Source organism: Salvelinus namaycush, chromosome 16 (genome assembly GCF_016432855.1).
Source record: "Salvelinus namaycush isolate Seneca chromosome 16, SaNama_1.0, whole genome shotgun sequence".
NCBI classification, from domain to species: domain Eukaryota; kingdom Metazoa; phylum Chordata; class Actinopteri; order Salmoniformes; family Salmonidae; genus Salvelinus; species Salvelinus namaycush.
In genome coordinates, this window is record NC_052322.1 from 30062082 (window position 1) to 30080450 (window position 18369).

At 41.8% G+C, this 18369-nt stretch overlaps 1 protein-coding gene across 1 annotated transcript in view; it reads left to right on the plus strand.

The window, feature by feature from the left end:
• LOC120060753 (acid-sensing ion channel 1-like) overlaps positions 1–15927 on the plus strand; it is a 102291-nt gene extending 86364 nt beyond the window's left edge. The window contains exons 3-10 of the mRNA XM_039010164.1: positions 11156–11306; positions 14170–14297; positions 14462–14612; positions 14710–14766; positions 14890–15043; positions 15273–15364; positions 15484–15563; positions 15808–15927. Of these exons, the coding sequence (XP_038866092.1) occupies positions 11156–11306; positions 14170–14297; positions 14462–14612; positions 14710–14766; positions 14890–15043; positions 15273–15364; positions 15484–15563; positions 15808–15927 (933 nt within the window). The remainder of the gene's footprint in view (positions 1–11155; positions 11307–14169; positions 14298–14461; positions 14613–14709; positions 14767–14889; positions 15044–15272; positions 15365–15483; positions 15564–15807) is intronic.
• Positions 15928–18369: the final 2442 nt, after the last annotated feature.

The window sequence follows — 18369 nt, forward strand, 5'->3', positions numbered from 1 at the left end:
AGTTGTGCAAGACTAGAAAAGTAGCGTTAGTTTGTTGATCTCCTGTATTGAAAACAGATAGACCCGTCTTCAATTTGATCGATTATTAATGTTTACAAATACCTTAAGTTGTATTATAAAAGTAGTTTGAAATGTTTTGGCTAAGTTTAGAGGTAATTTTTGAGATATTTTGTAGTGACTTTGCGCAAATTGGAAGCTGTTTTTTTCTGGACAATTTGGATATATATGGACGGAATTAATTGAACAAAAGGACCATTTGTGATGTTTATGGGACATATTTGAGTGCCAACAAAAGAATCTCGTCAAAGGTAAGGCAGGATTTATATTTTATTTCTGCGTTTTGTGTCGTGCCTGCAGGGTTGAAATATGCTACACTCTCTTTGTTTACTGTTGTGCTATCATCAGATAATAGCATCTTATGCTTTCGCCGAAAAGCCTTTTTGAAATCTGACATGGTGGCTGGATTCACAACGAGTGTAGCTTTAATTTGGTATCTTACATGTGTGATTTAATGAAAGTTTGATTTTATATCATTTTTTTAAATTTGGCGCTCTACATTTTCCCTGGCTATTGGCCAAGTGGGACGGTAGTGTCCCACATATCCTAGAGAAGTTATTAACAAGAAATTTGTGGAGTGGTTGAAAAACGAGTTTTAATGACTTCAACCTAAGTGTATGTAAACTTCGGACTTCAACTGTATCTGCTTTTCTTCACAGTTGGTGATATCGTATACGATTCTATCCACTAATAAAGAGAATAAGACAGAAATGGAATGCTATGTATCTTTATCAGTTCAAATCTATTTTGTATGTAGCTATCTAAAGTTAATACCATTATTCACTGTAAATACAACAGATTGGTGGAAGGGACTGACAGGGAATAGCCCAGTCCCCTTACTGTTTTCCACCTTACTCAAGCCTCATTTGGGCTCACTCTGGGGGGAATCATGGCTTTATTACTGCCTTGGAGATTTTAGAGAAAATTGTATGTATCTGACAGAGAGTTTTCCTGCCATCCAAACACATTCTTTATCTAGTGTTGAAATCCACATGTCCGACATTCACCAGGGGAGGACTAATACAATTGGCTGAAAAAGAGCTTATTTTTAACAGGGTTTTAGTATGCGCTTCTTTAAATATGGAGATATTTTCTACTCCATCTATGAATAAGCCAGCAGGAGGTGGGGGTAACAGGGATTATTTTACTCTTTTTTTCTCACCTGCTTTTTTCCCAGTGTTGAAAGATGTTTTTTTTTACTTAGCATGTCATGGCACTTGGCCAGTTTTCCTCCAACCATAGAAGACAAGGTAGGCTTCAAGTTGCCAGTTATAGTCTCTCCCAGAGACATACCATACAGAAGATTCTACCCAACAGTGTTACTCACCATTTGATTGGACTTGTGTTGTTGAGACCCCCATGCAGTTTTACGTTCCTCTTTATGCTGTGTTGTTTTTATTGCCTGAGTACTAGAGGGTGAATACACTATAGTTGATTCATCAATGAATAGCCAATCTAACTGCTCTATTGTTCATTGTTTTTTAAACGATTTTTGCAATTACTCTTCAAATATGTATCACAAACATAATGCATCTACCAACATCAAATCAAATCAAATCAAATTTTATTTGTCACATACACATGGTTAGCAGATGTTAATGCGAGTGTAGCGAAATGCTTGTGCTTCTAGTTCCGACAATGCAGTAATAACCAACAAGTAATCTAACCTAACAATTCCACAACTACTACCTTATACACACAAGTGTAAAGGGATAAAGAATATGTACATAAAGATATATGAATGAGTGATGGTACAGAACGGCATAGGCAAGATGCAGTAGATGGTATAGAGTACAGTATATACATATGAGATGAGTAATGTAGGGTATGTAAACATAAAGTGGCATAGTTTAAAGTGGCTAGTGATACATGTATTACATAAAGATGGCAAGATGCAGTAGATGATATAGAGTACAGTATATACATATACATATGAGATGAGTAATGTAGGGTATGTAAACATTATATTAAGTGGCCTTGTTTAAAGTGGCTAGTGGTACATTTTTACATAATTTCCATCAATTCCCATTATTAAAGTGGCTGGAGTTGAGTCAGTATGTTGGCAGCGGCCGCTAAATGTTAGTGGTGGCTGTTTAACAGTCTGATGGCCTTGAGATAGAAGCTGTTTTTCAGTCTCTCGGTCCCTGCTTTGATGCACCTGTACTGACCTCGCCTTCTGGATGATAGCGGGGTGAACAGGCAGTGGCTTGGGTGGTTGTTGTCCTTGATGATCTTTATGGCCTTCCTGTGACATCGGGTGGTGTAGGTGTCCTGGAGGGCAGGTAGTTTGCCCCCGGTGATGCGTTGTGCAGACCTCACTACCCTCTGGAGAGCCTTACGGTTGTGGGCGGAGCAGTTGCCGTACCAGGCGGTGATACAGCCCGACAGGATGCTCTCGATTGTGCATCTGTAGAAGTTTGTGAGTGCTTTTGGTGACAAGCCGAATTTCTTCAGCCTCTTGAGGTTGAAGAGGCGCTGCTGCGCCTTCTTCACAACGCTGTCTGTGTGGGTGGACCAATTCAGTTTGTCCGTGATGTGTACACCGAGGAACTTAAAACTTTCCACCTTCTCCACTACTGTCCCGTCGATGTGGATAGGGGGGTGCTCCCTCTGCTGTTTCCTGAAGTCCACAATCATCTCCTTTGTTTTGTTGACGTTGAGTGTGAGGTTCTTTTCCTGACACCACACTCCGAGGGCCCTCACCTCCTCCCTGTAGGCCGTCTCGTCGTTGTTGGTAATCAAGCCTACCACTGTAGTGTCATCCGCAAACTTGATGATTGAGTTGGAGGCGTGCATGGCCACGCAGTCGTGGGTGAACAGGGAGTACAGGAGAGGGCTCAGAACGCACCCTTGTGGGGCCCCAGTGTTGAGGACCAGCGGGGTGGAGATGTTGTTACCTACCCTCACCACCTGGGGGCGGCCCGTCAGGAAGTCCAGGACCCAGTTGCACAGGGCGGGGTCGAGACCCAGGGTCTCGAGCTTGATGACGAGTTTGGAGGGTACTATGGTGTTAAATGCTGAGCTGTAGTCGATGAACAGCATTCTCACATAGGTATTCCTCTTGTCCAGATGGGTTAGGGCAGTGTGCAGTGTGGTTGCGATTGCGTCGTCTGTGGACCTATTGGGTCGGTAAGCAAATTGGAGTGGGTCTAGGGTGTCCGGTAGGGTGGAGGTGATATGGTCCTTGACTAGTCTCTCAAAGCACTTCATGATGACGGAAGTGAGTGCTACGGGGCGGTAGTCGTTTAGCTCAGTTACCTTAGCTTTCTTGGGAACAGGAACAATGGTGGCCCTCTTGAAGCATGTGGGAACAGCAGACTGGGATAAGGATTGATTGCATATGTCTGTAAACACACCAGCCAGCTGGTCTGCGCATGCTCTGAGGACGCGGCTGGGAATGCCGTCTGGGCCTGCAGCCTTGCGAGGGTTAACACGTTTAAATGTTTTACTCACCTCGGCTGCAGTGAAGGAGAGCCCGCAGGTTTTGGTAGCGGGCCGTGTCAGTGGCACTGTATTGTCCTCAAAGCGAGCAAAAAAGTTATTTAGCCTGTCTGGGAGCAAGACATCCTGGTCCGCGACGGGGCTGGTTTTCTTTTTGTAATCCGTGATTGACTGTAGACCCTGCCACATACCTCTTGTGTCTGAGCTGTTGAATTGCGACTCTACTTTGTCTCTATACTGGCACTTAGCTTGTTTGATTGCCTTGCGGAGGGAATAGCTACACTGTTTGTATTCGGTCATGTTTCCAGTCGCCTTGCCCTGGTTAAAAGCAGTGGTTCGCGCTTTCAGTTTCACGCGAATGCTGCCGTCAATCCACGGTTTCTGGTTTGGGAATGTTTTAATCGTTGCTGTGGGTACGACATCGTCAATGCACTTTCTAATGAACTCGCTCACCGAATCAGCGTATTCGTCAATATTGTTGTTGGACGCAATGCGGAACATATTCCAATCCACGTGATCGAAGCAGTCTTGAAGCGTGGAATCAGATTGGTCGGACCAGCGTTGAACAGACCTGAGCGAGGGAGCTTGTTGTTTTAGTTTCTGTTTGTAGGCTGGAAGCAACAAAATGGAGTCGTGGTCAGCTTTTCCGAAAGGAGGGCGGGGGAGGGCCTTGTATGCGTCGCGGAAGTTAGTATAACAATGATCCAAGGTTTTACCAGCCCTGGTAGCACAATCGATGTGCTGATAGAATTTAGGGAGTTTTGTTTTCAGATTAGCCTTGTTAAAATCCCCAGCTACGATGAATGCAGCCTCAGGGTGTGTGGTTTCCAGTTTACAAAGAGTCAGATAAAGTTCGTTCAGGGCCATCGATGTGTCTGCTTGGGGGGGAATATATACGGCTGTGATTATAATCGAAGAGAATTCCCTTGGTAGATAATGCGGTCGACATTTGATTGTGAGGAATTCTAGATCAGGTGAACAGAATGACTTGAGTTCCTGTATGTTGTTATGATCACACCACATCTCGTTAATCATAAGACATACACCCCCGCCCCTCTTCTTACCAGAAAGATGTATGTTTCTGTCGGCGCGATGCGTGAAGAAACCAGCTGGCTGCACCGACTCCGTTAGCGTCTCTTGAGTTAGCCATGTTTCCGTGAAGCAGAGAACGTTACAATCTCTGATGTCTCTCTGGAATGTTACCCTTGCTCGGATTTCATCAACCTTATTGTCAAGAGACTGGACATTGGCGAGTAGTATGCTAGGGAGTGGAGCGCGATGTGCCCGTCTCCGAAGCCTGACCAAGAGACCGCTACGTTTGCCCCTTTTACGGCGTCGCATAGGGTCGCCGGCTGGGATCAGATCTATTGTATTGGGTGGAAGGCAAAACACTGGATCCGTTTCGGGAAAGTCATATTCCTGGTCGTAACGATGGTGAGTTGACGTTGCTCTTATATTCAGTAGTTCCTCCCGACTGTATGTAATGAAACCTAAGATTACCTGGGGTACCAATGTAAGGAATAACACATAAAAAAACAAAATACTGCATATTTTCCAAGGAACGCGAAGCGAGGCGGCCATCTCGGTCGGCGCCGGCAACATACAGGTAACTGCTAAAATAATAGAAACACTCAAGTAAATGAGGGAAATAAAGTATATTGAAAGCAGGTGTGGTTCCTGAGTTAATTAAGCAATTAACATCCCATCATGCTTAAGGTCATGTATACAAATGCTGTGCAGGCCATTATTTTGGCTACCATGGCTATGTGCCCATCCACAGGGCACGAGTGGTCACTAAATGGTTTGATGAGCATGTAAACCATATACAATGGCCATCTCAGTCACCAGAACCCAATTGAACATTTATGGGAGATTCTGGCATGGTGCCTGAGACAGAGTTTTCCACCACCATCAACAAAACACCACAATATAGAATTTCTCATGGAAGAATGGTGTCACATCCCTCCAATAGACTTCCAGACAGTTGTAGAATCTATGCCAAGGTGCATTGAAGTTGTTCTGGTCGAGGTGCCCCAACGCCCTACTAACACACTTTATGTTGGTGTTTCTTTTATTTTGGATGTTACTTTTTGCATCGACATACAGGTATCCTGACCCCAGCTAACATCATGCATATATTTTGGTCATATCCTAATCTGTATAGTGGTTTGATACATTTAAAAAAGAATGGCTGAACCTTTGACACAAATTCACTCTCTGCATTATCTGCAATGCCCTCTGAGGTTAACTCAACCAAAAGTGGTGTCTTTTTCCCTCCTAGTAACAGGCTTTATACGTCTTAAGTGGAAGAATACTCCCCCTCCTTCATATAATATGCTTCCTTAATTAACTCTCTCTCACCTCTCCCCACCCCCTTCTCCCTGTCTCTCCCTGTCTCTCTCTCTCTCTCTCTCTCTCTCTCTCTCTCTCTCTCTCTCTCTCTCTCTCTCTCTCTCTCTCTGCCTCCATGTCTCTCATCCCATGCTATCATGCTATCGCCTCTGAAGGTGATAGATACTGAGAGTCATGGCAGTGTCTGGGAGTGGGATGAGAGTGGTGGAGAGGAGTAGAGCGTCTCTGTCGGACTTTCAAATATTAATCAAACTTAGCAGGAGGAGGGAGAAGATGGAAAGGAGTCCACTGGGAATATCACATCATAGCTCAGAGGAGACGGTGAGAGGGGAGGGATGGAGGAGCAATTAAAGGAAAGAAACACTTATTGTGTGGGAGATTAATTAGAATTTTCAAAACTCACCCACTGGGCACACACTGGTTGAATCAATGTTGTTTCCTCATCACTTCAATGAAATAGACATCTGCCCAGTGGGCAGGCTCGCGAATGAAAGGATGTGGGTTTGTGATGGAAAGCTGAAAAGAGGATCCATCACAAGGATATAATGCAAACAATGGCGCTGCCTACCACACAGCTAATGATTGTAGCAATGAGTCAAATTATTCTGACAGCCTAAATGAATTTGAGGATTTAACTGAATTGCAGAGCATCAAGGCATGTAGTGCGGGATCTCCCCTGCAAATCATCTAAAGTGGAAAAATACAAGTCAACAGCTCCTGCTCTATTTATTCTCTTTCTCCTTTGTTGTCAATTATGTCTGAGGTCCTGCTGTCCCTTTATCCATGAACTGGTCATTAGACAACTCTTGCAGGCCTGTCTGGCTCAAGGTACTATCTGACAGGAAAGCCATTGGAAGTGGCTGGTATGGGATGATCCATTCATTACCAGATGTAATACTCTAGCTGTGACCTGTGACAGCAGACGTGTGTTAAACTAAACATGCTAATTTACTATGATTTCTGTACAGGGTTTTGTACAATTATAGACAGTTGAATGTACTGTATGATGTTGACATATAAAAAACACAGTAGGTTGTTGACATCTTTATACACCACTTTAAAAAGCAGGCTGTACTGTAAAAAGGTATTCATTTGGAGGAAAACATTTTAGCTATTCTCTACGCCATGTCCACATATTTTTTTGTAGTATCAAAATGATGTGTGACTTGCTGGTGACAGTTTATGGATCTCTCTTTTTACTGCCAGAACACAAATTAAGGGGAACACTTACTGTGTGGCAGGCTTTTATATTGCCATCTTCCCTGTGGAGGCCTGTGGTTCACTTCAGTTCACTTGTTCCCGACAGTTGTTGTTTTTGTGACAAAATTTGTCAAGTAACTATTGAGCCTCTATGCTTTTCAGCCATCATTAACACACTCAGCTTGACACACACACACTTGAGACACACACACACACACACACACACAACCCACACACATATACACATACACACACTCATTAAATCCCCTAGCCTTGGTATTTGAAGTCCTGCATGGGAAGACCTTCAGTATTACCCAGTATTACTCATTAGTTTGGTGAGTCAGCAGCTGTTGTCCAAACACCCACAGTCGATAACAGGACAGTGTACTGCCAGTATTCTGACATGGCGGATTGTGTCTACAGGAGCCTTTGAGCTGCAATCTATCTCCCTCACAGAAGTCAGTCAGCACTCAACATTCGAGAGCCTCCCTGTTTTACTGTTCTTGGTTTGCCCTTCAGTTTGGGCAGGAAAGACAGATGGAACCTAGAACAGGAGAGACAGGTCTCAGGTTGGCAAGACTGATCTGAACTATGGCATTAATGCATTTGAATAGGCATACTCCTTTAATGAGCACAATTAACAATGCATAAATCTGTTAACTCTCCTGCCTGTTGCCTGTGTTTTTAAGTTTTCATTATATCTTAACTAAAGTTCAACAAAGTCTGTTTATCTATAAAGTTGGCTGTCTTGGGAGTTGTTCCAGATTTTCCAGATTATTTAGAACGCCTGCTGCATCAACAAGCAAATGACAACATTAGCACTCTCTGGAAAAAAGATTATGCTTGCCGACTGTCGACCGGTCACTGCTGCCTGACACATGGCTGCTACTACCATTTAAATCGCAATCTCTTTGCCGGCGCTTCGGCTGTTTAATAGAGCAGCATAATAGCTCTGAAACGTTCCCTCATAAAACAATAGAATGCTAATGGATTCATTTCCCCCTGCAGAGGCATCCTTTAACAGCTGGGGTGTATCAGGTCTCCTCCAACAGCCAGGAGTGTGGATTAGTGATTTAGGACTTGTTCTAGAGTCTGCCTCGCCTGTAAGGAAGGAAATGCACATTGATGTATATGATTAACCACAGGAGAGTGCTAAGTGCTTTTCAATGGTGGGAAACGCACTATGAATGATAGGCACAGATTGACTACAGGGCACTCCAAAGATTATAGACCGCAAACTTTAAGATCTTTAGGGTGGGTAAAGAGGATTGATTTCTCTGTAAAGTAGTCATTTTAATGAATTGCCAACAAAGGCAGCAGAAAGTAAAAGGAAAGATGAACCCAACAACCCTAGAGGAAAACTATTGGCCTAAAAACTTTACATATTCACAAAGGAACTGGAACTTTCCTTCACTTTTCTTCTTTTGGTGTTCAACTGTCAGTGTGGCCTGTCATCTTATAGAGTCAACAGTGTATTATGAGTCACTGTCAGATCATGTAGGCCAACTGTAATGTGGCATAGATAGCAACGTGCACAAATACACAAACTGCACGCCGCACACAAATTCAATCATTCATTCAGGAACATGCATTACATTGTAATGCATAAAAATCAAATTCCAAACTTCAGAAAATACATGTTCATTCATTAATGTATTCATAGCTGACATCACACACTCATTCATTGGTTCATTTATTCATAAAGAGCATCTAGCACTCTGACCTTACACAGTCATTCTTTCATGTGTTCAGAAAGAACATGCACTCATTGAGGTTAGATGTAAAGGCTAACATAGAACTAACATATGGTTAGTAACTTCCCCATATGCCATTAGGCTCTGCAGAGTAGACACACGTCTATAACGATGCCAGTCAAAGTTCAGCGGAATGGATGAAGGGAGGGATAGAGGGGGGGATAGCATGAAGGAGGAAGGAGTGGGGTAGTGTTGATGATGTATAAAGAGAGTGTAAAGGAAGTAGGGAAATGTGTGAGTAAGAGATGGGTGGATGGGTAGAAGCAGGGTTGAAGCAGAGTAGAAGCATGTTACAGAAGGCATAGAAAATATGGAAGTAGAGTGTGAGGTAGGAGAGTCTTTTTACTCTAACATTGGTTGAGATTAGAAGCCTATTTTCTTGTCTAGGCAATGATGACAAAAACATCCTCCAGAATACTCACATACTCCATTCAGTGTGTCTGAAAAAATCAGTAATGAATTTACCCCACAGTGATTTCCAGTCACTCTACAAGCCTATAGCTGTGTAGCAGTCTCTCAGCAGTCTCAAGCAGTGTAGCAGTCTCAAGCTGAACATTGATCCTGTAATTGTCAGCCTGTGTGTGTGTGTGTGTGTGTGTGTGTGTGTGTGTGTGTGTGTGTGTGTGTGTGTGTGTGTGTGTGTGTGTGTGTGTGTGTGTTTGGTTTTACTATCGTGTGGACCAGAATTCCTCACAAGGATAGTAAAACAAGGAAAGTTCTGACAAGTGGGGAGGGTTAGAGATACAATTAGGTTTAGGGTAAGGAGTTAGGTTTAGGTTCACAATTAGGGGTTAGGGAAATAGGATTGTTTGGTCCCCACAAGGATAGTAGAACAAACGTGTGTGTGATGATAGATGGCAAGGCTGAGCTGTCTAACAGCACTGTCCAAACTCAGTCAACAATCATTGTGTTTGTCAGCCCTCTCTCTATTCACAGATGTGTCATGTTGCTGCATATGCTGAGCAATGGCCCGCTCCCAGCTTCAGCACAGCACAAGTTACTGTATAGTTAATACAGACAGTGTCATAAATACAAATGACTTATGACTTACAGTAGACATGAGCATAGTTCCATGCTGTTGTTTATACACTGAACAAAAATTTAAACGCAACATGTAAAGTGTTGGTCCCGTGTTTCATGAGCTGAAATAGAAAATCACAGAAATGTCCCATTATGCACCAAACGTATTTCTCTCAAAATGTGTTTACATACCTGTTAGTTAATGTTCTCTCAAAATGTGTTTACATACCTGTTAGTTAATGATCGGCTATTAAAAGCCAACTGACATTTACTCCTGATTATTATTTGACCATGCTGGTCATTTATGAACATTTGAACATCTTGGCCATGTTCTGTTATAATCTCCACCCAGCACAGCCAGAAGAGGACTGGCCACCCCTCATAGCCTGGTTCCTCTCTAGGTTTCTTCCTAGGTTTTGGCCTTTCTAGGGAGTTTTTCCTAGCCGCCGTGCTTCTACACCTGCATTGCTTGCTGTTTGGGGTTTTAGGCTGGGTTTCTGTACAGCACTTCGAGATATTAGCTGATGTACAAAGGGCTATATAAAATAAACTTGATTTGGTTAGTGAGCATTTCTCCTTTGCCAAGATAATCCATCCACCTGACAGGTGTGGCATATCAAGAAGCTGATTAAACAGCATGATCATTACACAGGTGCACCTTGTAAAAGCCCACTTTAAAATGTGCAGTTTTGTTCCACAACACAATGCCACAGATGTCTCAAGTTTTGAGGGAGCGTGCAATTGGCATGCTGACTGCAGGAATATCCACCAGTACTGTTGCCAGAGAATTTGGTGTCCATTTCTCTACCATAAGCTGCCTCCAATGTTGTTTTAGAGAATTTGGCAGTGCGTCCAACCGGCCTCACAACCACAGACCACATGCAACCATGCTAGCCCAGGACCTCCACATCCGGCTTCTTCACCTGCGGGATCGACTGAGGGGTGGGTGGGGGGAGGGGGTGCTGAGGAGTATTTCTGTCTGTAATAAAGCCGTTTTGTAGGGGAAAACTAATTTTGATTGGCTGGGCCTAGCTCCCCAGTTGGTGGGCCTGGCTGCACCCCTGCCCAGTTATGTGAAATCCATAGATCAGATGATTAGGTAACCCCAAACCCAGGGGAATACCCTCATCACTCCTGGTACTGTGGTGTCTAATGTAGACTAACACTGACCCCCAGTGGCAAGTTACAGTAAGGAACAAAACTGGATTTATAGAAACTATTGAGCAGAGCCATACATCTGGATGAATATGGCTCTGCTATTGTGAGGGACGGTTCCAGGATATCTCGTCTTGCTATCTCATCCCTTTCATATTTCTCATCTTTCTCCTCAGGTCTTCACTCGCTATGGGAAGTGTTACACGTTCAACGCAGGAGGCGAGGGCCGCACCCCTCTCATAACTACCAAGGGAGGGATGGGGAACGGTCTGGAGCTCATGCTGGACATTCAGCAAGATGAGTACCTCCCTGTGTGGGGAGAGACAGGTGAGGACAAAAGTGTGTGTATGTGTAAGTGTGGGTGCTTGTGTGTGTGGGTGCTTGTGTGTGTGTGTGTGTGTGTGTGTGTGTGTGTGTGTGTGTGTGTGTGTGTGTGTGTGTGTGTGTGTGTGTGTTTAAGTCTAGTTCATTACACAGCGATCATAATCTGCTGCTGAAAAAACGTATGTGTTATGGCTTTACATCCTCTGCAATATTGTGGACTGAGAGCTACCTATCAAACACAACACCTCTCTAACGTAAACCAGGTAGAGTGTAGTATACCTCAAAGCAGCTGCCTTGGTCCTTTCTATTTTTACTAATGACCTACCACTAGCATTAAGTAAAGCCTGTGTGTCTCTGTACACTGAAGACTCAACATTATACACGTCAGCTACCACAGTAAGTGAGATCATTGCAACCCTTAACAAAGAGCTGCATTCAGTTTTAGAATGGGTGGCTAGCAATAAGCTAGTCCAGAATATGTAAAAACCTTAAAACATTGTATTTGAGACAAATCAATCACTAAACCCTGAACCTAATCTAAATCTTGTAATGAATAATGTGGAAAATTAGCAAGTTGTGGAGACTAAACTGCTTGGTGTAACCGTGGATTGTACACTGACATGGTCAAAACATATTGATCCAATGGTTGCTAAGATGGGGAGAGGTCTGTCCATGATAAAGCGCTGCTCTGCTTTCTTGACATCACAGTCAAACTAACAAGTCCTACAGGCCCTAGTTTTAATCACACCTAGACTACTGCCCAGTTATATGGTCAAGTGCTGCAAAGAAGGACTTAGAAAATTACAGCTGGCACAGAAAGAGCAGCACGACTGGCCCTTAAATGTACATGGAGGGCTAATATCAAGAACATGCGCATCAATCTCTCCTGGCTCAAAGTAGAGAGATTGACTTCATCACTACTTGTCTTTGTGAGAGGTATTGACGTGTTGAAAGCACTGAAATGTCTGTTCAAACAGCTAACTCACAGCTCAGAATCCCATTTATACCCCACAAGACATGCCGCCAGGGATATCTTCACAGTCCCTAAGGCCTGTGACGCACAGTACTACATAGAGCAAAGACTACATGGAACTCTTTTCCACATCAGGTAACCCAAGCTAGCAGTAAAAGATTTAAAACACATCAGGTAACCCAAGCTAGCAGTAAAATATTTAAAACACATCAGGTAACCCAAGCTAGCAGTAAAAGATTTAAAATACATCAGGTAACCCAAGCTAGCAGTAAAAGATTTAAAACACATCAGGTAACCCAAGCTAGCAGTAAAAGATTTAAAACACATCAGGTAACCCAAGCTAGCAGTAAAAGATTTAAAACACATCAGGTAACCCAAGCTAGCAGTAAAAGATTTAAAACACATCAGGTAACCCAAGCTAGCAGTAAAAGATTTAAAACACATCAGGTAACCCAAGCTAGCAGTAAAAGATTTAAAACACATCAGGTAACCCAAGCTAGCAGTAAAAGATTTAAAACACATCAGGTAACCCAAGCTAGCAGTAAAAGATTTAAAACACATCAGGTAACCCAAGCTAGCAGTAAAAGATTTAAAACACATCAGGTAACCCAAGCTAGCAGTAAAAGATTTAAAACACATCAGGTAACCCAAGCTAGCAGTAAAAGATTTAAAACACATCAGGTAACCCAAGCTAGCAGTAAAAGATTTAAAACACATCAGGTAACCCAAGCTAGCAGTAAAAGATTTAAAACACATCAGGTAACCCAAGCTAGCAGTAAAAGATTTAAAACACATCAGGTAACCCAAGCTAGCAGTAAAAGATTTAAAACACATCAGGTAACCCAAGCTAGCAGTAAAAGATTTAAAACACATCAGGTAACCCAAGCTAGCAGTAAAAGATTTAAAACACATCAGGTAACCCAAGCTAGCAGTAAAAGATTTAAAACACATCAGGTAACCCAAGCTAGTAGTAAAAGATTTAAAACACATCAGGTAACCCAAGCTAGCAGTAAAAGATTTAAAACACATCAGGTAACCCAAGCTAGCAGTAAAAGATTTAAAACACAGATAAAACAACACCTCACGACACAACAATACCTCACGACTGTGAAGAGACACACTCACGCATGCACATTCACACACGCACACTCACACAAAAACACACACACACTCTGGCACTCACGCTACACACACCCACTCATTGTAATATTGTAGTATTGTAATATTGTAAAAAGAAAATATGACGTAAATTTGTAATGATTTAGACCAGGGTTCCCCAACTGGATTTTAATTTGACACAGAGTGGTTTTATTTGGCCCCCCAAGTTTTCTGAGCAAAATTTAAAAGAAACACGTTTTTTTATTGTGTAGAATTTTCAGTGTTGGACATAAAAGACTTGAAATCAGCTCCAAGTTATTTTAATTTAAGAAATCTGTTCCCAAGTATTCCCATGCATAATAGAGAGACACGTGATCATATACAAATGTAAGCAAGGTTTGAAATTATTATGTTTTAGTCAAGCATTATATCTGTTTGGGCTTCTTCTGGTCAATTTGCAGTCTACAAATTATTTGCAATTATGTTCCGAGCCCCCGACCATCCGCTCAAGAATCAATTGGCCCGCGGCTTAATCTAGTTGATGATCCCTGATGCAGACTATTGTTTTGTGATGTGTTGTTTTGTTCCTATTTGGACCCCAGGAAGAGTAGTGGCTGCCTTCACAACATCTAATGGGGATCCTAATAAAATACTAAAATACTAAATACAGCTCACATGTGTGTTGCTCTATCCAACAGACCACTCTATCTGTCTGCTGGAGCCATTGGGTTCATTAGTTAAATAAGCCATGCATGGATGGTGCAGTGATCCCTGCCACTGTTCCCCTCTCCACAGATGAGACCTCATTTGAAGCTGGGATCAAAGTTCAGATCCACAATCAGGAGGAGCCACCCTTCATCGACCAGCTGGGCTTCGGAGTGGCACCTGGGTTCCAGACCTTTGTCTCCTGCCAGGAACAACGGGTCGGGACATTATATTTATTTGCACAACTTTATTTAAACAAAATACATGTACAATATGCTACTGTAAGCACAACCTGTGTAACTGTTGTAGTACACCTATTCAATTATAGTTGTACTGTAGCTTATACTGTATGTGTAACACTTGTCATGTGTGTCTATTCCAGCTGATATATTTGCCCCCACCCTGGGGGGACTGTAAGGTGACATGGATGGACTCAGAATTCTTTGAAACGTACAGCATCACCGCCTGCCGTATCGACTGTGAGACGCGCTACCTGGTGGAGAACTGTAACTGCCGCATGGTGCACATGCCTGGTAAGTGAACTCTCCCACCCAGCCGTTTACCTAGTCTGGACTATTTAAGTTTTCAAGTTCAACTTAGATTCATTGATTAACAACACTTTATATACAGGAGATGCCCCATACTGCACCCCTGAGCTGTACAAAGAGTGTGCTGATCCAGCTCTTGGTAAGCAATAGATCCAGACTGCTGTTTCTTAGACCATAGCAACTCTATTTTAGTCTCTACATCCCTTACATGTACTAAAAAGAGAAGAAGTGTTAATGCTGCAGTATTGCTCTTTGCCCCCAGACTTCCTGGTGGAGAGAGACAATGATTTTTGTGTGTGTGAGACGCCATGCAACATGACCAGATACAGCAAGGAGCTGTCCTTCGTCAAGATCCCCAGCAAGGCCTCTGCCAAGTATCTGGCCAAAAAATACAACAAGTCAGAGCAGTACATAGCGTGAGTCTAATGTTTCAAAAACCAAATAAAAACTTTACAGCGAGTATGGAGTACATAGTAAGAAATTTGATTGGGGCTTTGGCCCTTCAGATCCATTACACATATCTAGTGCAACTAAGTAAAGATTTTCCAACCCTGCTTAGCTTCAGAAGCAAGCCAGCAGTGGTATGCAGGGTGGTATGCTGCTGCTTGCTGTTTAGATGTTGAATATGGTATTTTTCTGTAACAGTGACAATATCCTGGTTCTGGACATCTTCTTTGAGGCTCTAAACTATGAGACGATCGAACAGAAGAAAGCCTATGAAGTAGCAGGACTTTTAGGTATTTCACTGATTTTAAAAAACTATTAATTTTCTTTTTAAGGATACTTTGTTGGAAATGTGTATCTTTTGGGAAAGTTTCTTATCTTTGATAATCTTGTCCTTCTCTGTTCTTCCTAGGTGATATTGGTGGTCAGATGGGTCTTTTCATTGGAGCCAGTATCCTTACTATTCTGGAGCTGTTTGACTATATCTATGAGGTAATCTTTTCATTCTCTCTAGTATTCTACAGTGACAGAAAACAACCAGACTTTTCCATTATGCTTTCTGTCTCACTCATTATTGTAATCTCTTGGAAAAGCTGAATTAAACATTTATGTGTTTTACAAATAACTGTCGAAGAGGCAGGCACACTCCAAAATGTCCACCTTTTCTCTTACCAGCCTTTGTCTCAAATTGACAGCTTCACTGACCTTTGTAGTGTGCATCTGTGTTTCATCACAGGTGATAAAGTACAAGCTCTGTAGATGCTCAGAGAAGAAACACAAGCACAGCAACAACAACGACCAGGGAGCTGTTCTGAGCCTGGACGATGTGAAATGTCACGTCAGTAACTTTCACTAACCATTTGCAGCTCTCAGAAAGAGGCAGCCATATTGCTTCATGTCTAAACATCTCAATGAAGGATTTCATGTGCATGAAGCCATGCATGAAGCCATTTTTTGTGTAAAATAAAATGTGTTCTAAATGAACGTGCAGATGTAGGATCTTAATTTGAGTCAGTTTGCTACAGCAGAAAAATAATCCTGTAGCACAGGAAATGTGAATTATTATGGCGATTATAATTAATGTACTTTTTTGTAGAGGACAATCAAATCTGATATTTCAAAGTGTAAATTTAAAACTTCAAAAGCCTTTTTAAACCTCAAATCTACTACAAGTTTTAAATAGCCTGCATTATTAAGATCCTACATCTGTACCTGGTGAGTTTCATGAATGTGTGTGTGGGGGTATATGTCTAGTTTTGCCTCGCACACAGCAGAAAAAAAGACAATCAATTCAATGATCGTTCACATGCATCCCTTTGATTTCGTTGGCTAATGTAAATGGCTTTGCAGCAGAAGAATGGAATACCACATTGAAGATCAAATAGCAAAAACAATATCCAAAACATCTGTTGATATTTTTTCTGAGCAACAACGATAGTTACAATGGATATCAATTGAGGTTGTGATGTTGTGTATCAGCTTGAGAAACATGTCTTCACCCCATCAATTTCCATCAAGTTTTCTCTCATCTATATCTTTGGAAATATCTGAATCTTAAAAGTAGCAAGTGTTTACCCACTGGGCAAAAACTTGTTAGAACCAATGTTGTTTCAATGTAATTTGTCATGGTAGCCAAATTTCAACATAGACAAACCTTGTTTAAAATATGTTGAGTTTGTACCTTTAAAACAATATCAGATCTTCAGCATTATTTCCACTATCAGAAAAGAAAACTACAGGCTGGGCAGCACCTCCTACTAGGAGAATTGATCTATCTACAGCTACCCTTTGGTCTACCATCCAGGTTTTTAACCAAGCCCAGCCCTGCTTAGCTATGATATTTATCACTCAATATTACCAATGTGCTATCGTTAGAATAATCGTTGAGAGATCCCCACTTAAAAATGAAGTAGATTCACTGTTCATATTAAAGTCATTCCAAAGAGTAGGTTTAACAGAGCAAATGAAATGTGACCATATTTCATCACTCATATATCATCAATGATGCTATTTCAGTTATCAACGTCTATTGTTTCAATTCAACCCAGAATGCAACTAAAAATATATAATACAATAGGCCTAGAGTTTCAAGCTCTGGTTGATTTCAAATTTAAGGATATTTAGTGATATTGAATTGTGTTTGGTTGACAATGCAATCAAATATCAACATTTGAAGATGTTCTATATCTTCTGCTTAGATAGTTTCATCTGTGCCACTGACTTAGTCTGTCTTTAATTCTATTTTGTCTACAAATTACTGATTGATGTGTTGGATTCAAATCTCAACCTAAAATCTAAGTTAAAGAATAGGACTAAATCAAATCTAACTTTATTTAAAGTGCATTTACACTGAACAAAAATATAAACTAACATGTAAAGTGTTGGTCCCATGTTTTATGTGCAAAAATAAAAGATCCCAGAAATGTTCCATACGTACAAAAAGCTTATTTCTCTCAAATTTTGTGCTCAAATTTGTTCTCATTGATCACTTGCACCATGTACAGTACCAGTCAAAAGTTTGGACACAACTACTCATTCAAGGAATTGTCTTTATTTTCACTATTTTCCACATTGTAGAATAATAGTGAAGACATCAAAACGATGAAATAACACATATGAAATAATTTAGTAACCAAAAAAGTGTTAAACAAATCAAAATATATTTTATATTTGAGATTCTTCAAAGTAGCCACCCTTTGCCTTGATGATAGCTTGGCATTCTCTCAACAAGCTTCATGAGGTAGTCACCTGGAATGCTTTTCCAACAGTCTTGAAGGAGTTCCCACATTGGCTGCTTTTCCTTCACTCTGCGGTCCAACTCATTCCAAACCATCTCAATTGGGTTGAGGTCGGGTGATTGTGGAGACCAAGTCATCTGATGTAGCACTCATCACTCTCCTTCTTGGTCAAATAGTCCTCGCACAGCCTGGAGGTGTGTTTTTGGGTCATTGTCCTGTTGAAAAACAAATGACAATCCCACTAAGCGCAAACCTGATGGAATGGCGTATCACTGCAGAATGCTGTGGTAGCCATGCTGGTTAAGTGTGCCTTGAATTCTAAATAAATCACAGACAGTGTCACCAGCAAAGCACCCCCACACCATCACACCTCCATACTTCACAGTGGGAACCCCACATGCAGAGATCATCTGTTCACCTACTCTGCGTCTCACAAAGACACTGTGGTTGGACCCAAAAATCTCAAATTTGGACTCATCAGACCACAGGACATATTTCCACCGGTCTAATGTCCATTGCTCGTGTTTCTTAGCACAAGCCAGTCTCTTCCTCTTATTGGT